The sequence below is a fragment of the Oreochromis niloticus genome, unplaced genomic scaffold, assembly GCF_001858045.2.
Source record: "Oreochromis niloticus isolate F11D_XX unplaced genomic scaffold, O_niloticus_UMD_NMBU tig00001767_pilon, whole genome shotgun sequence".
Taxonomy (NCBI): domain Eukaryota; kingdom Metazoa; phylum Chordata; class Actinopteri; order Cichliformes; family Cichlidae; genus Oreochromis; species Oreochromis niloticus.
In genome coordinates, this window is record NW_020327468.1 from 404,394 (window position 1) to 425,680 (window position 21,287).

Below are 21,287 nucleotides of genomic sequence, written 5' to 3' on the forward strand. Positions count from 1 at the left end.
CAGTCCTGGAGTCTGAGCTGCTCTGATGATGGTCCTCGTTCTGTCTGGCACAATAAGAGACAAACATCCATCTCCTCCTCCTCCTCCTCCTCCTCCTCCTCTGTCTCTAACAGAGCAGCAGTGTATGTGGACTGTCCTGCTGGCACTCTGTCCTTCTACAGAGTCTCCTCTGACACTCTGATCCACCTCCACACCTTCAACACCACATTCACTCAAACTCTTTATCCTGGGTTTATGGTCTATCCTGGTTCCTCAGTGTCTCTGTATCCAGTTAAGTATCAGCAGTCTCTTTCTGTCATAGAAACACATCAGCTGTGTGGAATTGCTTGCTAATATTTTTCCTGTTCATTTCAGAATGCCAGAAGAACACAGGTGACGAATAAGGCTGAAAGTCCTTCATCCGGGTAGCAAACTTACTAAATCCAAAAAAACTGAACCTGAATTAACAAATGATGTGATAATTCAGTGATGTGATAACTTCAGATAAAAGTTCTGTTCTTTTAACATAGAAAGGAAGTACTTTTTTGTGATGTACAAGGTAGCAGACTAACCTATAAACTGGATCTACAGACACAGACTCGATTAATGTTCCCTTTGGTCAGAATAGACTTAAATATTTACTTTGAAAATACTGTTTTCTGTTTCTGCAGGGTTGATGAGTTCAAGATGAATAAAACTTCCTGTAAGTATTCAAATTGTCCTCCCATCGATCAGTCAAGAACAAAATCTGATCTTAAAATGGACCAGTGTTAATCTGGTCCAAACTAATAATACATTACTGACAAATGTATTATTACATTTTAGTGGAAGCTTTGTAAAAAATAAAATAAAACATATAATCACACCTGTGAGTTCACATTCCACCCTATCACATACTTCTATTTATCTATCGTGATTGTTTTGGGGTTTTTTGTGAGCTGCCCAGTTTTAGAGCGGCTTTTCAGGTTATAGCAAACTAACAAATCCTCTGAAAATTGGCTCTGAAACAGGAAATCAAGGGGGAAAGCTCTGAAACACTGAAATCACCCCTCGTATCCCAAATCAGTGACTTTGTTTAGTAAATGTTGTTTTAAAGCTCTTTGAACGTCTTTCCTTTGAAAATATTTTTGTCTTTGTTTTTTGCATTTTGAGCTGATTAATATCAGTCTTGTATTGTAAATGGATCTTTATGTTAGCTTTGATTTAAACTCCACTATGGAGACAGACGACCTGTATGAGGTAAATGATTCCAAAGTCTTTTCATTGATTTCTCTGTGATTGTGTAACTATGCCCTCCTCCTGCCTTCAGTCAGCACAGCTGAAAGTGAAATATTAAAGCTTTTTATTGTCAGGAATCAGTGTTATACTCAGGATGAGCACACATAAAGGACACACACAGTGTCTGTATTATGTAGTTACAGTTTGTATTCAATGTGTTGCAGCTGCAGGATCATCAGCTGAAGGATTTGATGTGGAGGAAACAGAGAAAGGTCAGTGTCCAGAAAACACATCAATCAATAAATACACTCATTGATATGAAGATGAAAAAGATGATGAAGAATTACTGAATGAAACAGAACTGGATCATTTCCTCACACTTTGATAGTTTTCCATCAAATATGACTTCATGTTAACAAGTTTAATGTTGTTATTAATCCAACTTACAAGCATCATCAGAATGAAATCAAAGTATCAGTTATTTCAAAGTGTCTGATTATTAACACTGATGTTAAATCAGTCATGAATGAACCTTTTAATGTTTCTTTTCTGTCAGAGAAACACTCTGAGGATGAACATTGGCCTGCACTGATCCACAAAGTGAGTTATGTCACATCTCTCTGATTCAGTACAAGACAGCAGGCTGAATGTCAGTTAAATATATCATATAGGAGACACGCAGTGATATTTGAGAAGTGAAATGAAGTTTATTGGATTTACAGAAAGTGTTCAATAATTGTTTAAACAAAATCAGGCATAAATTTGGGCACTGTTGTCATTTTATTGATTCCAAAACCTTTAGAACTAATTATTGGAACTCAAATTGGCTTGGTAAGCTCAGTGACCCCTGACCTACATACACAGGTGAATCCAATAATGAGAGAGTATTTAAGGGGGTCAATTGTAAGTTCCCCTCTTTTAATTTCCTCTGAAGAGTAGCGACACGGGGGTCAAATGACCTGAAGACAAAGATTGTTCACCATCATGGTTTAAGGGAAGGATACAGAAAGCTGTCTCAGAGATTTAATAATAATAATGATGATGATGATGATAATGATAAATTTTATCTGAAAGCACCTTTCAAAACACTCAAGGTCACTGTACACAGTAGAATAAAAGCAACATAAAATCAAGCAGTTTATAGAATCATAAAAGCATAAGACATAAACAAATAAAATAGCAGAGTGGAGAGGTAATGTGGGATAAGCTATTTTGTACAAGTGGGTTTTGAGTTTGGACTTAAAGAGAGAGAAGGAAGAGATATTTCTGAAATCAGGAGAGCAGCTGAAAGCCCTGCTCCCCATGGTGACAAGACGGAGGGGGGGGAGTGAAAGGGAAGAAGAAGATCTGAGACAACGAGATGGGGCGGTGATGTTAACCAGATCAGAGAGATATGGAGGGGAGAGATGATGAATAGCTTTAAATGCGTACAAGAGTATTTTGAAATTGATGCGATATTTGACCGGGAGCCAATGAAGCTGCTGCAGAACAGGAGTGATGTGGTGGACAGAAGGGGTCCTGGTGATGATACGGGCAGCAGAATTCTGGACACGTTGGAGCTTGTGGATGGATTTTTGAGTAAGACCAAAAAGAAGTGAATTACAATAATCCATAGTTTGTCCATAGTAACAAGGCTATGGACAAAGGATGGCAGTGGCATGTGAGGTGAGAAAAGGACGGAGACGATTAATGTTGCGCAATTGAAAATATGCAGACCGAGTGACATTATTAATGTATGAATTGAAAGATAGAGTACTGTCGAGGATGACACCCAAACTTTTCACAGAGGAAGAAACGGAGACCGGCGCGTTATTGATAATAACAGAGAAACTGTTGGTTCTGGATAATGCTGATTTAGTGCCTACCAAGAGGAGCTCGGATTTATTACTATTGAGTCTGAGAGAATTAGAAGAGAACCATGAATTTAGTTCAGCTAAGCAGAGGGTAAGGGAGGATGGGGGAAGAGCAGAATCAGGTTTAGTGGACAGATAAAGCTGGGTGTCATCGGCATAACAGTGAAAATGGATATTGTATTTACAGAAAATATGTCCAAGCGGTAGAAGGTAGATAATGAAAAGAAGGGGCCCCAGGACAGATCCCTGGGGCACGCCAGTGGTCAGAGGAAAGGGCTGAGAAGTAAAGGATTTGAGTTGAATGAACTGAGTGCAATCAGACAGGTATGATCTGTCAAACAGAAAAAGTCAAACTTGCGATCTGTGAGTAGATCCCGAATTAGATGACCCTTGCTCGTAAGCGAGCGGATGTTCAGGAGGCCGAAGTTGACAACGGTGTTGTCAGACTGGACAGAGGTGTTAGCCGACCTGGGCAGGCTGGCTAAAACACTGTGGTCAGCAGCCCTGTCAGAGTTTCGTGGAGGATGACGAGAAGTGGACCAGAGGGACTGTATTGGCTTAGAGTTGTCATGGTGAAAATTCCGACGAGAGCCCCAGTGGATGTACTTTCGGCGAGGGAGGAAGGCGATATCTGTGTGGAAATAAAGTGCAGCCAGCGGTGGAGAAGCCAGGTGAAAGCGGAGACGGATACGTTCGTCAGCTGAGTATTGGTGAAATGCAGTACTGGGTCGGTAGACCAATGACATAAAAATCCAGACCCACACGAGCAAGACGCAGATCCTTCCAGGCCACATCACGCACAGTCAGGTAGGCCAAACAGTCAGGTGTACGGATCCAAGGGAGACAACGGCCAAAACAAACAGGCAGATGAAAGAAACTCAGGCACTTGCAAAATGTGCTGGATCGCCAATAGTATCAGTAGAAGACAAGGTTTAAAATTTGTTAAGATTTATTAAAGAATATATCAATAAAAGATAAAAAGAGGAACATATTGAGAAAATGGAAGGCCACAGGCTCAGTTCAAGTTAAGGCTTGAAGTGGCAGCCAAGAAAAATCTCGGAGAGAAAAAATGGTGAGAACAGTCAAAGTCAACCCACAGCCCAGCACCACCATTTATTCCTAAAGTTTCTTTCTTTATAAACATGTGTACTTCTTTACTAAAGTGACTGTCCTCTGCAGCAGGATTGGACTAAACTTAAACCTGAGGTGAACAGTACAGATGCAGACGAGGCTCCAACTTACAGGTAAATCAACTTCCTGAATGCTGCAGCACAGCAAACTGGAACTACAGGAAACAGTTCAGCTTTGGATTTATTCACAGAGGAAATTCTTCATTTTGCATCAAATTCACACGACTACTCTCTGTGTTTCCATTCACTCTGTTGTTCCTTCATTAGTGTGTATTTAATTCCTGTTTCAGCCTTCAGTCTGCAGCAGGACACTTTGAATGCAGAGTCTCGGGCTTGCGCTGGGTCTGTAAGGGAAAGACCAGCTTTCAGTACCAGTTTAGATCTTGGGAGGGACACATGGAGAGGATGGAGAGCAGACAATACATGCCTGCAGGTCCTCTGATGGACGTCACAGTCACTGCTGGGAAGTTAAATGAAGTTCACCTGCCACACTGGATCTGCATCGGTAAGAGGACATGAAGGAAGAATTTCAGATGTTTGACATTTTTGACAGTGAGCGCACAAACTGTTAGAAACTGTTCTTCTCACCATGTTTGTGTTGTTGTTCTCATGCAGCTGACGTCCCTGACATATTGGACATGTTTGCAGTCGTTCACATAGATGACTGTGGAGATGTTGTGGAAAAAGTGTCTGAGGTCACACCAACACATGTCAAGTTAACTGAACCAAATTTCTCGATAATAGCAGCTCTGATACGTTCCATATTTCCTCCAAAAATCAGCTGTTACATGTTGATGTACTATCAACCCAACACATCATTCCTCAAACTCCACGTCTATCTGATACGACAGGATCCTGCTCTGGAACAGGTAACTGAACATCTTAATGATGTAAATGTGAGACAGGACAAGATTCCAAACATTAGGACCGACTGACAAAAGACAAAAGAGACACTGAAAGAAAAATGTTTTTTATATTGAACCCAATTATAAAAATGTCTCTATTGCTGAAATAAATCTCTTCTGTTTGATTTTAGGAACATTTTTTTAATCATAGTTTTTCTTTTAACATCAGCAGCACTTGTGAGAGTCACTTGGCTGATAAATCTCTTCACTGTAATCTGGAGATTATTTGGACCCAGACGAGAGTTTGTAATATAACATCATACAGACTTCATATAAGCAAAACTGATAAAAACTGTTGGGTCTGTGTTTCCACAAGCCCCGCTGGTTTAGAAACTTATTCTCGTTAACAACAAAAACAAGACGAACATTTTTTACTTGCTAGCAAGGGAGGCCCCGGCCAGTGTCTCAGAAAGCACTTTGAATCCTACCGCAAAAATGACCCCAACGACAGTCTCCGCTTGCTGCCTTTTATTGGGAAGTTCACACAGTAGACATCACAGCAAAAGCACCTCCCACCGTAAAACCCCCAAATGGTTCTAAGACAAGGGTGGGTGTGTGTGTGTGTGTGTGCGTGTGTGTGGGTGTGTGTGTGTGTGGGTGTGTGTGTCTTCCTGATCACAACTGTTTCTAACAACATCCTGGTCATAAAATGGTAATCTCCCCCACACCCAATATATGGTTCAATTCCTGTATTGGTTCACCATACACAACACAGTGAAGCCACAAAAGGGCAGGAAGCTTACCACACAAGAAACAGAATCTTCACAAGGGATGTGTCTACAACAATCCTCCCCCAGCACAGAGTGGCTGGAGAGGGGGTCAGAGACAAAGGAATGTCTTGATCCTATAGATTGAACTCAGACCTTACAAATTTAAGAAACACAATGACACATTCAACAATTAGACTTAACATAAACATTAGACACTTGTTATTAACCTGAGAGTTCACACAGCACCCATGAAGATGCAAAATATTTATCACCTTCACATGGTGATACTCTCCCTCTCAGAGTTTGACACAATACTTCACAACAATCTCTGACTTTATTCTCATTAATGGGACTTTTTTCTCCGGTTAACTTTTCCAGCAGACCATAATACTCTCACAAAAATCTTATTGCTTGATTATAAATGTCATTTCAAACACAGATGGTGTAAGTTGGTGTAAAGTTGACCCCTATTTTTCATTATTTTGCCTTTTCTTTTTCCTTTTTTTTTTTGTTAAACAGGAAATTGATGAGAAATATCGTGAGAAAAATGATGAGAAAAAATCCAATTTGAATTTTAAAAAAATCATAAAGCATCCCCCAGACAAGTACCTGCAAACTGAGCGTCTTTTCAGCCTCAAAGCCGACAACACAAGTGCAAAAATTCAACCGAAGGTAAAGTTTGTGCTACATGTGCATCGAAACCTTCTTGTTGGCAGAAAACACATCAGGCCTTATTTTAGCCAGAATGACACGGCTGCTCTGAAACATACTGAGTCAGTGAGAGGTGAGGGGCATCACACCAGGGACTACCAGCTGTCTTTGTTAGCCCAGCTGCACACACACAGCAGTTTGTGATGCTGTGTTTCAGTCTTCTTCAGGTCCTGATGATAGTTTTACCTGAAGAATATAAAATAATGGTAAAAGTCAACATTAGTGTTTCAGGAAAATCAAGTTCTGAAGAAAATCTCTTAAGTTCAAACATTGAGTTGCAAAGTAATTATATTAGTGTGCTGCTATTTTTTTTAAATGGCTCATTTAAATGCCATCACCTTTTTCCAAAATGACCTGATAGATAAAGAAAGTAAGACGTTGTGGATTTAAAACGAATAATAAAAAACCAAACAAACAAAATCACTTATATCTGTCTTACTGCATCTAAATAATATCACAAGTCCACAGATAAACTGTCTTTTTAGCTTTAGTCTCTGCCACCTACACTTTGTCCATCAAATATATTTAAATAAAATTAGATTGCAAAAATAAAATGTCAAACTTGGAGTCTCCATTTCTGTACTGATAGCCAGATGTAAGAACCGCAACTGTAACTTTATCGCCGGCATTAAAGTGTGACAGAACAAGGATGTGTGCAGAGTGTAAAGGTGGAAGAATATTACTCGTGAAAGTGTGTGTGTGTGTTCACAGAGGTATTTTAAAGTTCCTTTGTTTTTGTTTTTTTCAAACACAGGAGTTAACCCTCAGATACAATAGGCAAAATTTCTATGAGGTGTACGTTATGAATCCAGGCAGTGAACTCATACTTACACTGGTGCGCACTCACCCAGCTGATGGTGAACCAGCTGATGAGCCACTATGGAAATGTGAAATTCGAGCAGGTCAGTGGTTATTAAGCAATATTGCCCAACATTGTTACTAATATAATAAATACTGTATGTCATAAAATGTCAAATGTAAGAGGTTTTTTCCATCAAACTTAAAAGAGTCTGCAGCAGTTTGATTGACAATATATTTCCAAAAGTATTCACTCACCCATCCACATCCTTTCATTCATGTGTTCCAATCACTTCCATGGCCTCAGGTGTATAAAATCAGCACTAAGCCACTCTTCTACAAACATATGTGAAAGAATCACTCGTTCTCAGGAGTTCAGTGGTTCTGTGATAAGACGCCACCTGTGCAACAAGTGTCGAGTCGCACATTTTGAAGCCAATATGATAACCTTATCCCACCAATGCTGTGGACGTCCAGCTTTTCAGATCCAATTAAAATCAAATCAGTCAAAAAGATCCTCTGGAAAAGAGTAGAATTCTTAGAGAAGAGTTTATTAAACAGTGTCAGATGAACAGCAGAAATCAGTACAATAAACCAAGATGACACCAAAAGTGAACAAGCAAAGCGAAGCAACCCCGGAGTGTAGAGCCTCAAAGCACAAACAGCACAGACACAAAACAGACAGACAGGAAAGAAGCAGCAGAGTGGGGCATATCGACCCTCCTCTTATATGGGATCAGTGACCCCTCCTCCTGCCATTGGGTACTCTTTCATTCTTTGTTCTTTCTTTTCATCTTCCACGTATGATGCATAACTTTCTGACTCTACCCCATAACTTCTCGAGAACCAGTTTTACATCCATCACTGAATTGGACTTTGTCAGTTTTATGGCCAAAGTGAGTCCAAAAGGCTACAAAACGGCAGTTAACAGTTAATCAATTTGACAATTTTGTCGGGTACGCATGCCAGACATAAACTGCTTTCTATGCCGAGTAAAGGTTTTTCTTGCCTTCTGGTGGCTGAGGTGAGAACCAGAATCCCAGCTACACGCACAGGGGGGCAGGTTTGTTTGCCGTATAGGCATCGAAAGAGCTGGACACGCCGTGAGGCGCTACAGATAAACGCAGAGGAAGGACCCTATGCGGATACTTTAGCAGTGTCAAGCTGAATTTAACCTTTGTTTGAACCAGTCACCGTTGGCCATAACACACTCAAAGGTTACTTATTGATCCTAATTAGTACATTTTCAAACAGTATTGATCAGGATGTGTTTATACAATAAAGGGCACAAACTTCATTAATATAATTGAAGATAATATTTGACCTAAATATGTGGGTCTTGTGATTTTGAACACGTAGATTCGATGCACAGTGATTCCCTCATAAAAAAAATACTCGAGTAAAGGTATATATTTAGTGTATACGAGTATATATGATTACATAGTCCAGTGTATACAGGTACATATGTGTAGAGCTGGGCGATAGAACGATAACGATATGTATTGCAAAATAACTTTTAAAAAATTAAACTATTGCGATAGGCCTCATCTCTCTTGTCCTCTTAAAAAACAAGAAGAACAGCCAATCCAAATTAAGTAGCGCAGAGCCGAACCAATCACAGCCGCAGCGTCACGTCACGTGACTTGTTACGTACAGCACAAGTGCCAAGCCACACATGTGTATTTGTTTGGGAAGCAGCCAGCCGGGCTGCCCAGGTAATGGAGGAAATGAGTGCGCCGACTAGAGAAAAATCAACCGAGAGCGTGAGCGAAGGTTACCGAAGAAAAAACAGATGATTGTTCCAATGCCGGAGAGATTGTCGAACGGAAGAGCCACAGAAGTTCCGTAGCGTGAAGGTATTTCGGCTATTTCAAGTCTGACAAAAAACAGAGTAGCGCGCACTGTAAATTGTGCCGAAAGCAAGTCTGGAAATACAATAAAGCGGTGCATGCTCAATCTCTGACTGAAAGCGCTAATTCGTCATTCGGCTTTTGTCAGACTAAAGTAACTGTTAAAACTGTTTGAAAAGCTAAGCTATACAACAAGGAGAGATTGAGAATTTCCTTTTAGTTCTCAGTTTATTTGATATTGACAAATGTTAGTCAATTTTGTCTGTTCTTCTGTAAAACAAACTAAGATTTATTTTTACAATTAAAATTTTGTTTCTAAGTGGAATTGACAATTTAGTAGTCTGTTTTGTTTGTTCTATTTTGAAACTTAAACGCTTTAGCGGCTGCCTTTTGTGTAGTTTGCAATATTTGCCTTAATGTATCTGAAACTGAAGTCTCATGTTCCTTAAGTACATCTACCCTGTTGAACTTATTATGGGAAATAAATATTTAAATCAAAACAAGCTGCTGATTATTTCCCATTTTACTCGTGAGCAACGGTACATTTAAATCTTACAAATATAGTTATTTGGCTTATATCGTGATATATATCGTTATCACCTGAAATGAAAAAAACATATCGTGATATGAAAAAATCTTATATCGCCCAGCTCTACACATATATCATATATATCATAGAAAATCCACAACATTAGTGCTGTCGTGAAATTCCCTTGCTACAAAATATTATACATACAGTCAGCTGTTAGTGGTATTATAACAAAGAACGACGGCAAATCAGCCACAAAGTGATGGGCAACGTAAAATCACTGAGGTCTCCAACCTTCTGCAATCAGTCGCTACAAACTTCATGTTTCCTTCAGATTAGCTCAGTGGTTCTTAACCTGGGTTCGATCGAACCCTAGGGGTTCGGTGAGTCGGTCTCAAGGTTTCGGCAGAGCCTCCACCGTGACATGCACAGCTCATTTTGTGCACCAGTAAAAAACATATCTATGTCTTGAATTTAAAAAAAAAAAAAATCACATTTTATTTTTTACTAAAGAGGGGTTCAGTGAATGCGCATAGAAAACTGGTGGGGTTCGGTACCTCCAGCAAGGTTAAGAACCACTGGATTAGCTCAACAACAGTGCATACAGAGTTTCAGAGAATGGGTTCCCATGGCAACCAGCTGCTCTAATACTCCGTTTTATTCAGATGAAAGACCTTGAAATTGAACTTTCATATTTAACTCTAATGTCAAGTATCCATATTTTGTTTTTCCTTGAATTTCAGATGACCATCCAGAGTCTGGTCAAGCCAAAGGTAAGATATCACACAAAAGGAGCATTTAGACGAACCTTTTATTCAGATTATAAATGAATGATTTTTTCTTTTTTTTAAGTAGCCCAGAGTTTAGTGGAATATTCTTTGGTGTAGTTATTTAATTGTTTTAATTTGGTGGCACTGAGTCTCTAATGTTTCAGTTTGGTAGCATAATGACATTCTAAATGTTTGAACATTTGTTAAGAAATTAAAAACTTTCCTTGTTATTTTTAACAGCTGCAGGATCCTCAGGGGGAGCAGCTGTGCTTATGTTCCCCAATGACTAGGATATTGCTTTACATCTTAGAGATGATTAAACTGAAACTAAAGCTTTCTCCTATATCGCATGACCCTGACCTTTGACCTTTGACCTTGAAGTATTACATGCTAAGATGGTGTATTTAATTATCTTCACCCATGTGATTGGAGCAGAATTGGCTGAAATCTTTGGCTTCTATAAGCTGTCAAAACTTCATCATTGTGAACTGAAAAAAATAAAGTGTGATGCACATCTCCTTCCATGCCCGCTCACATGTCGTATTACTGGATATGGATTTTTTGTTTTTTTACTCGATTATGGTTTGACCTTAACCTTCATTGTTAGCGTCCAAGGTCAAAGTTACTAGTGAATGTCAAGGTTATATGCTTAGCTAGTCTAAGTACTCATGTCCCCCAAAGCCTAGCATATTGTTGTGAACTTTGAAAATCCATAAAAAACAGATTTATCTATTTAGACAGGATGATCTGGGGCTGATGCTGTTAGGTATCAGCTTGTGATAAGAAACAAAATGGCACCATTTATTACAGAAAGGTTTTAGAAAAGGGCTCCATAGAACAGATATACCTATTATATATATATATATATATATATATATATATACATACATATACATATACATATATATATATACATATACATATATATATACATATATATATACATAATGTATATATGTATATATATGTATATGTGTATATATATATATATATATATATATATATATATATATATATATATATATATATATCTATATATATATATATATATGTATATATATATGTATATATATATATATACATATATATATACGTATATGTATGTATATATATATATATATGTATATATATATATATATATATACGTGTGTAAATATATATATATATATACGTATATATATATATATATATATATACACACACACACACACACACACACACACACACACACACACACAGATATATACACACAGATATACCTATTTACTTGGAGAGGAAAGGATGCTGGTTTGATTCCAGCCAGAGGCACAAATCCCCCTTTGTGTTATGTCAGGAAGGGTATCAGGTGTAAAACTGCCAAATCAAACATCTGCAGTGACCCCGTGTGGCAGGGCGCAGTTGAACGTAGCTTATTGCAGATTTCAAAACATATTTTTCAACATTATTCTGAAATTGCATTGAAATGGTCTGAAACCAAATCTTAGACATGACAGCTACACCTGTTTAATCAGATGACACAGCTCATTATTAAACTCTCTGATACATCAAACAATGACATCAAGCGTCCATATTCCAATTTTTCCTTACATTAAATGTGTCATCCAGTTTCTGGCCATGTTGCAGGTTAGAGAATTGCATATATTACATATATATAATAAGTATTTATGTTGTGTTAGAGCTGAGATGACCCCTTATACAACACTGGTTTAAAGGTTTGGGGTCTGTTTTACTGTAGAGTATTACTCTAGTAGTAATCACCAGAAATCAGTTTAAGCTGCTGGTGGGGAGACTTGCCTCCCTGTAACTGCCTTTGTCTGAGTGCCTGCCCTGCTGTCTCTAGCATTATAACTAACTGACTAGCCCAACAAATCTAATTATCACTAGTGCAGTCAAATAGATCAGAATTAGAAAAGCAAAGGAACTACAGTCTGTGTTTCTATTAGACATTTTTATTAGTTTGCTGTTATGATGGCAGATCAATTAACTTCTTAAAGTAGAAGACCAGAGTGACGAGTCTGCCAGTCAGCATCACAAACAGCCTGCTGAGAGAGAGTTTGTTATATTTCAGATGTATGAAGAGAGAGTGCAGGGCAGTGAAGACGACATCATCTGTGACAGTTATTATTAAAGCTAACGCCTACTGGTAGATCAGCCCAGTAAATACGGTGTATGTTTTTGTATTTTCACTTTGTTCACTTTTTTCACTTTCAGATGAAAGAAGTGATAAAGTAAAAGGTAAGATGTTTCTCATTATTTGTGTATAAAAAGAACTGCACTTTGTGTTTGGCTGTGGTGGGTTCCCTTTGGTACGACAACATTAGTGCTGAATATTGGCATCCAATAATCAGACGGTCTCAGAGAGGGGAAGACAGAAACAGGCTCAGGCAGAGGCAGACATCTGTGTGACAGGTCTGAGGGTGAAGAGGGGAAAAGCAGCAGAAAGATACCAAGTTAGATCTGAGTCGATTATGTACAAAGTAAAAAGAAGCACAGCAATGAATCAGTCTTTAATGTTTAACACATATCAGTGAGTTCTGTTTGGAAATAAGTAACAGACAATGTAAGCTATGGATGGATTTAGTCTGTGATTATCAACATATGTGATGAATCTCTGTAATCTTTCCTCAGAAAACCACTTTGTGGATGAACACAGAGTGGAGCTTATCCAGAGAGTGACCAACATCGAGCTGATTCTGGATGAGCTCCTGAAAGAAAAAGTTATCCAGCAGGAAAGTTATGACAGAATCAGAGCTCTGCAGACCTCTCAGGAAAAGATGAGGGAACTCTACAGCGGTCCCCTGAAAGCTGGCAGTGCCTCCAAAGATGTCTTCTACCAAATCCTTCAGACACACGAGAGACTCCTTGTTAATGACCTCTGCTAAAAGAAAGTTTGCTGAAATCCATTTTGTTGTCACGGTCCGGGGTTGTATCGACCTAGCATTTTGAGTTCCTTATGTTTTGGTTTATTTTTGAATGATGGATTGTTCTTTATGTTTCTCTGGTGCTTTGATTTTTATTATTATCTGTGTTTCAGTTATTCTGGTATGTTTCTGCATTATGACTAATGCCCCCAGAGCTGTCTCCCCGTCGCGGCCGTTGCCGTCTGCACGGTGCCCCCCCTGAACTTTTTAGGGACTCATGATAGATTTAGTTTAGTTTTGTCGGTTTTCCTGGACTTTTGCTCCTTGTCTTTTGGAGCAACCAAAAGCCATGACATTTGTGTTCTTCAGTTAAAGTATTTACAAAAGGGAAATGCTGACATTATGTCTCTGTGTTTCTCATATAAACATAAGAAATATCTGACTCTTTATTTTATGCTTAAATGTCATAGTGGGTGGATTTATAATTTGGACCTGGTGACATCATACAGGCTATATATGAACGTTTACTCTGTTGTTAATAATTACAGGTGCTGGTTGCTGTACATGAATCCTGAAAACAGGAAAGAAATGATGAGACTGGGAGACGTGTCACAACTGAGCTTTCATCCCACTTTCCACTTTGTCTACAGAACAACAGAAACTTCCATGTGTGTAGAAGAAGCAGCTGTTTGTTAGTTATCAGACTTTTACAGTTTTTGTATTTTTATATGATTCTTTTTAAATTTATTAATTAATTTGTTTATTTCACTTAGTTTCACAGTGAGTTTTTGCTCATTTCAGTGTTTGAAAATGTTTCTATTAATTTCAATGTTTTTAAGCATGTGTCAGAGGAAAGATTTTGTCATTTTAGTTCAGTAAATAAACTTGGTCGTGGTTGAAGGTGATGCTATCAGGAGGCTGTCTCTACATATTCTCTCACGCTCCTTCATGCCCCAAATCAAAATGGTGAATGGGGTAAAGTGGATGGTGGTGCTGAGATACGGCTACTCACAGAAAAACACTTTACTCCAGTTAAAAACCTTAATAAAAATGATAAAATAAAGAAATCTACAAATCGAACTGAAATTATTCACTATTTGGTTTTCTGTCAAAAACATGATGAAAATCGGCACAAGAATAAAGTTAATTCCAGCAAATTTAAATGTCTGAGCTCAACAGTCCTCTCCTCAAACTGGCTGTTCTCCCGCTTGTATTTCTGCTTTCTGTCGGCCCTCCAAGAAACCGCAGGTCTTCCTCTCTGCTGACAAACGTTTAGTGAATAACTGAAACTCACAATATTAAAGATTTATACGGTCTGTGGTAAATTACAGCCAGAAACCCGAGTATTCAGCCAGAAAAAAGTAGCTAAATACTACTGGTATGTGAATGTAATCCTTATGTAGCCGGATGGGCTACAAGCCTTTCTTTTTCTCTCTTTCTCGCTCGCTCTACGACCCTCGCTCTCTTTCCGCTGCACTCGCTCCTTGTATCATGTGATTGGGCTAATTAGGAACCCACCTGCATATTGATTACAGGGTGGTGTCTGTCTGTAAAAAGGGAAGCCGGTTTTTTGTTGGATCATTCCAACAGCTTCTGGCGCGACACAGCAGTAAATGCACAGCAGTGTGACTGCTACAGGTAGGCTTCCTTTTTACCTCTGATTTCTCTCAGAAGTAGGTAACTAATAGTCATATTTCTGCGGCCCGCTACAGCGCGGCTGTTTCTCTTTTCTTTACTTCAGCCGTGGTGGAGAGATGCGTTTGAGTTGCGTCCACCGTGCAGTATTGCGCCTCCAGTCTTGGGGTAAGCCGCTTATATTATAGCTGCTAGTATTTGTAAATTAAAGATTAAGGTTATCTTTGCCTTTTTGTTTGTAGGGTTTGATTGCTGCCGCACCCTCTCAGGGACCATCCGCCTGATTTTAAGCGAAGAGTCGAGATGCCTGCCTAGTTGCTGTCTTGTCTTGCCTTGTTTTGCCTTGTGTACCGTTCTGTTGGCTGTCCAGTTTTGTTCCTGCTGCTTCGCCTCGCCTCGCCACTGTGGGCTTTGGGTTTCACTCTAAGCCCCTTCTGGACTATCGTTTCACTCCAGCTTTCGCGACTGGTCAGGGCGATCCTCAGCTGCATATTGGGATGGTGCTACAAAACTGGTACTGCCTCTCCTTTTTCTCCCAGTTGTGGAGAGCTGCACGAGACTGAGTGGGGCTACGGACCTTCAGAACCAGCACCGGCTGTGGGCTGGCTCGCAGAGTGCAGTCCAATCTGTGCTCTGTGGTGTGTATGCGGGTGCTTTATTGCAGATCTCAGTTTTTCTTTTAATTCTTTTTTTTAAGTAGTTTTTTGCTGTCATTGTTGTTTTGTTTTTATTTTACATTAATAAATAAAATTGTGTTAATATTTGAGCTGGCCTCAGTGTGCATCCCTGAACCTATGCAAACGTTGTTGTGGTTTTAATTACATTTCATTTCTAAATTTCCTATTTCCTGGGGGCCAGAATCCCCCCCAGGTGGCATTGTCATTTTATTATTTCTTTTATAACCCCACCGACCACTTGGTCACATACTTGGCGTTGTCGACAGGGTGCACATTTGAGTTCACCTGTTTGAAGGCTCTATTTTTTTTAGTGTGCGATTATAGACAAGACAGCAGCATCCAGGTTTAGGAGGAAGAGTAATCGGATTTTAGCACCTTGCTGATTTAATTTTTCCTTTTTTTTTGGTCTTAATTTATTATGGAGGAAGAATTGCAGCAACTTAGAGATTTGGTAGCGCAGTTAGAAGCAGATAATGAGCAATTGCGCCGGGATAGGGGCGCTGCGCTGGAGTCTGGTGGTGGTGCCACGTTGGTCTCCTTCGCACCAGTTGGTTGCATACCAAATGTTGATAGCCAAGCCGCCGTTACAGAGCGTTTGGTGGTGGTGCCTAGGGACCGTAAATGTCCCATGTTCAATGGCAGAACAGGCATCAATATAGCTGAATGGGTTGAAGAGGTTCAAGCGTGCATGCGTGCCCGGCACCTGTCTGTTGCTGATCAAGCGTTCTTTATTTTTGACCATTTAGAGGGAGAAGCAAGGGAGGAGATCAAATTCCGCCCTAATTCAGAGCGAGGGGATCCTGCTCGGGTGTTGACCATTTTAAAGTAACTGTATGGTAATGCGCAGTCCTATGTCACTCTGCAGCAGGTTTTCTTTTCGAGGAGACAGCGGGAGGGAGAGACTTTGCAGTTTTCCTTAGCGCTAATGGCTCTGATGGAGCAAGTAACACAAAGTGCACCTGATGGCATGCGTAATGCAGAGGTGTTGCTCCGAGACCAGTTTGTAGAACATGTTGTTGACAGTGCTCTCCGCAGAGAGCTTAAACAATATGTTCGCTGTGTGCCTACTGCCACCTTGTTTGAGGTGTGAGGTGTTAAAATCCGGGTTCAGATATTGAGGGAGAGCACAAAAACAACAACTGGTCCAGGAGAGTCGGTCAAACAATGATTTTAAGATCTCACCCCAAAACAGCACAATAAATTGTTTTCTAACATTGGGGTGTTATTTATGATGCCCCCTCATACGTCAAGAAGATACAATACATACAGTTTCAAAAACACATATCCTGTCGACAACTTCTGACACATTTAACAGGACATCTTCTTCTTCCCGAGGCCAGGTCCTTCCCGGTAATCTTCTAACTCTGCTTATCCCCTAGAACAAACTGTCTCTTCTGCAAACATAATCTTACAGCTACAAGGTTTTGCAAACTATTATTTGAATATTTGAACTTTTACCTAAACATGAGTCTATCTACTGTTTGTATGTGTGAGTGTGTCACGACCTCAGCATCCCCTCGGACTCACTCCGTCCGTTGACGCTTCTGACCTTTTGCCAGACAGAAGCTCTCTGTGATATGTGTAATAATCTTAACTAATGAACATATGTAATCTATTGAGTAAATGCTCTACCAGAAGGCCACTACTCAAAGCTTAATAAAAAGGATAAATAAAACGGATAACCTGATATATGTGTTTTGTAAGCGTGTTCTTTCCATAGCTCAAAGACTGAGCTTCATCTCTTGATGAAATGCAATATGTGTATACAATAATTATAGCTGCACCTGTAATAGAAAATGTTAATATGAGATTATGACAATACTTGTAATACAAGTTTTAACATAAGGCCAACCGCTTCAATAAATGCTTTGATGAAATGATAATTAATGCAATGGCAATGGTGATGATTATGAATAGTAGCAGTAAAATAATTATCTAAACTCCACATTCCCTCTCATGACCTCTGGATCACCAGAGGTCACCATACGTTGCACTGTGTCACTCCTCGACCCACTCAGCTGCTTCCATGTCCATTAATGGCATCATGGGCCCGGGTCACCGTTCCCAGGTCCACTGGCCTCGCTCTGACCCCCTCTAGCCGTCCTCTGGCTCAGGGAAGGAGTCAACAACTTCAGGTGTTCGAGGTAGTCGAGTAGTAAGACATCAGCCCCCACTTGAGAACACTTCATGCTTGAGGTTAGTCGCACACAAAAATCAGTGAGCCTAAAGTTGATCAGAGGCTGGAGAGAATGAGAGTGCGAGCAGAGCTCAATCAGCACTCCTCCCTCACCACTGAACTCACTGACCCCAGTGAGACACCCCTTACACTTGTGAATCTCCAGTGGTCCGTACTTCTTTTCTGGGTCCCCCCTCTTCTGGTTGGTTCCTGGATTCTCGCATCCCTTCAGTCTCGCCACCCTGGTGGTCGCTGTGGTCTCGAAATTTCCTTGTTGGTCTGGTGATCCTGGATTTTCGCCAACCCCTTCATGGCCATCGCTGTGTTTATGGGATCCATTCTCTCGAGGTGACTAGTCGGAGCCCAAACGCCATGACACTTAACCCCAGTTGCTGTCTTGGCAGTCTTTCAGTCTGCCTCTGCTGCGAAGGATCTTCGTATCTCCATGACCTCCTCTGGTGTCTGTCCATTTCTCTGTAAGAGACAGAAAACCTAAACACCTCTCTCCCTAGCCTTCATAATCTAATGTTGTTCTCCATTGTTCCTCTAGTGATTCAAAATCGATTTAGCACATCATGTTCAGGACTTCCTGACCAGCGACTTATTCTAATCATAATCTATGTGTGTGTAAGCATGTTTGCATTTAGCCCTCTGCACTCAAAGTCATTTCCTACACTTTATCAGTCCGGACATCATGCCGAACGAAGCTTATGACCTTCAAAAGACCGAGTGCCAACTCATCATGAGCACATTTGCAATGTGTGTATGAAAATTATTAAAACCAATCATTTTAATAAAAGACATCAAAAACAAATTAGCCATTTTTAATTCTAACATTTGCCCCCCTTTTCACAAAAATCATGTGTTTCCTTCAGCCTACCGTCCCACGGTTTCCTCTCCAGTGTGGTACTCAGCTTCTCGTGAACACAGGCATTTTATCTTCTAAACGCTATTCAGTTTATTTCAATCTTTAACGCTTAAACATGGAAATAATGATATATGCTTCTCATTGGTTCTCTGGAAAAAGTCTGGAAACTTTAAGGTCCTTATAAGCTTAAGTTTTATCACACCTAAATTATTAAACACACAAATAAACTCATAAAAATTTTCATATAACCCTTGTTTGATGTTCAAACTCAACTTCCCCCCTTTTTGACACACTCCCATGTGTCAATTCATCGGCGCTAGAAAATTAAACGAAAAGGTTAGTGACATCATATCTCAGAAAGTATCAGAAATTCTCCTCTCCAGTGTCGTTGCTCCAGCCTTGTCATCCTGTGTTAGGGAATGAAATCATTTTAATTATCCTGTTAGATCTGGTCAGCTCCTGGCTCCACCCAGAGCCTGCGTCTGCAGAATTGCCTAGAAACAAAACCTATATTAATATGAACTTCACATATAAAAACGCCTTTTTTAAATTTTATTTCCCCGTGTTTTTCCCTCACTGACCACAGCAGGGGAATCTATGTCTTGATTCAGCCATGAATCCAGCTCACCTGATTCATCACTGAGCCCTGAACTGATAGTGTGGCACTGCATATTCCTCCCTTAGTGTCACTATTGTCAATCTGTTAATTACAGTTCTTGAACATGAAGTAGACTGAGTCTATAACAAGTCAATACGGCTGTAAATGTTGCCAGTTATCAATCTATTACCAATCAATAACAAAATGATAGCTTTTATTTTATGCATGCTTAAGTCAACCAATCACCCAGAGGATCTTCAATCCCAGAAAATTCCTTCTCCTCATTTAATAATGTCTGTCCTCCTTCCATGCCCTGGTAACTGGTCCATCTAGAGCCATATCATCTTGAAGTATACATACAACAGCCAAACCACACTTTGGTCACACCAACGCCTTCTCCACCTCGGAGATGTCCACTGCATCATCATAGTCTGGACTGTCAAAGGTGACTTTAACGCCGACTGTTCCGACAATCCTGTTTACTACATTCAGATTAGCCAATGTCTGCACACTAGTATACATAATAATAATAATAACATAATCAACATGGTCAGCATTATATTGAGTGTTATTTCACCATATTATTATATAGATTCCAAAACCTCCACCCTTATGTGGTTCGCTAAATTATGTTTATCTAGATTTCCACTCTGTCTCTAAATTTTGGAGAATTGTATGCTTGTCGTCAAGATTTGAAGAATCTTGAGTTGTTAAGTTCTCCCAATTCTTTCGGTCTTTGGGCTGAAGGAAGGACAATGCTCGGTGTATAAATGCTCAATCCACAATTATTTTATTCCATACAATTCAACACTTTTGAGCATAAACCATCGTAAAAGCCTAAACATTCACATCCTTTCTCTCACACGGCAACTAAGTGGTGGCCTTGGCTCCCTGTTTTATTTCCTCCTGATTAGATGGGGCAGAAAACCTCTCCGGTATGTTCTACTCTCTTCTAATCAGACAAATAAGGCCATAACTCTCTGAAAACAGTGTTTCTCATAACTCAGCCGTATAATGCATCATCAGCAATATCATTCATTCACAAAAACCCCCATATCACCCCATATCACCCCCATCGGGGCTTACCCTTCCCACTTTTGGTAACATTCCTCCCTTGAATATTCGCAGTTACCCTCCTTTGGTGGCAAAAAGCTGTTGGTGTGGTCAAGCGGGTGCTATAGGAAACAAAAGCTCAGGACAGAACAGCTATCAGTCATGTACTTCATACAAAATTTGCATATTTTATGATCTCATATTGATCCTCTGAGTGTAATTTGAATTTATCGCAACTAAACACAATAGGTTTTCTTTCTTTACTTTTGCTCTTCTTCTTTTGCAGTACCACATCCTATCATATGCCCCTGTCGGCTATATCTCTTGTCAGTCGCTGACTATTTCAAGAAAGAATCTAAATGACGTGGACCAGTGTTCGTTATTACATATCTCTATTTTGAATGTGACAAGTCTACCATTCCCCTGTTATTCATAGGTATAGTTAAAGTTTTGACTATTTTCCTCTATAAATTTTAATTGACTTTTTACAGTGGCCTGTTATGGTTAGTAGTAACATATTCGAGTCATGATTGAAATCAAACGTTTTCTCCACTGTAGCCTTTGACATTCCCAACAATATAATCTGATACATTAATCGAAACACAGCTAATAAAACACAATTTCCTTAGTGCAAACATCAGTAACTCAAAATTAGCAACCAAAGGGTTAAATCTGCAGTTCCACACTCTCATGTGAAGCTACAGTCTCCCCCTCCAGTCTCTCTCATCTTCCTACAAAAACAAAGCAAGACAAAACATCCACCCTTCTCTTACAGGCTGGGTGAATTGTTTGTCGACATTTACTAATCCTCACATCGGTGCAGCTTTTTTGTCAGTATCAAGTCAGTTAAAACTTTTAGTTCACATCGTCCGTCCATCACAGTCCAGTTACATGCATACATTCACACACATTCATACCAGATATTGCTGATAATGGAGTCTCACGCGCAACTTATTCGAGCATCCA

At 39.7% G+C, this 21,287-nt stretch overlaps 1 protein-coding gene across 6 annotated transcripts; it reads left to right on the plus strand.

The window, feature by feature from the left end:
* Positions 1-225: 225 nt before the first annotated feature.
* On the plus strand, positions 226-15,715 carry LOC102080574 (NACHT, LRR and PYD domains-containing protein 1b allele 2). Of its 6 annotated transcripts, XR_003217625.1 has the most exons (14): positions 226-270; positions 355-404; positions 651-682; positions 1,422-1,469; positions 1,754-1,797; positions 4,230-4,294; positions 4,471-4,685; positions 4,796-5,049; positions 6,315-6,467; positions 7,261-7,408; positions 10,427-10,456; positions 12,665-12,688; positions 13,082-15,117; positions 15,192-15,715. XR_003217625.1 is itself a non-coding variant. In XM_005464690.4 (13 exons), exons 1-13 carry the CDS (start codon positions 235-237, stop codon positions 13,333-13,335), a joined length of 1,353 nt encoding a protein of 450 aa, XP_005464747.4. In that variant the 5' UTR covers positions 226-234; the 3' UTR covers positions 13,336-15,715. The 6 variants fall into 6 exon arrangements, 5 of the variants coding, with proteins under 5 accessions (XP_005464747.4, XP_025760249.1, XP_025760250.1 ...); XM_005464690.4 differs by having other exon boundaries at positions 13,082-15,715; XM_025904464.1 differs by having other exon boundaries at positions 4,233-4,294; positions 13,082-15,715.
* Positions 15,716-21,287: the final 5,572 nt, after the last annotated feature.

Bases quoted from the DNA above. Each gene is read 5' to 3' on its own strand.
- LOC102080574 (XM_005464690.4), top strand. From the start codon at position 235: ATGGTCTATCCTGGTTCCTCAGTGTCTCTGTATCCA. The intron at 1,798-4,229 runs GTGAGTTATGTC...TGTCCTCTGCAG, and splicing joins GGCCTGCACTGATCCACAAA to CAGGATTGGACTAAACTTAA. The intron at 7,409-10,426 runs GTCAGTGGTTAT...CTTGAATTTCAG, and splicing joins GAAATGTGAAATTCGAGCAG to ATGACCATCCAGAGTCTGGT.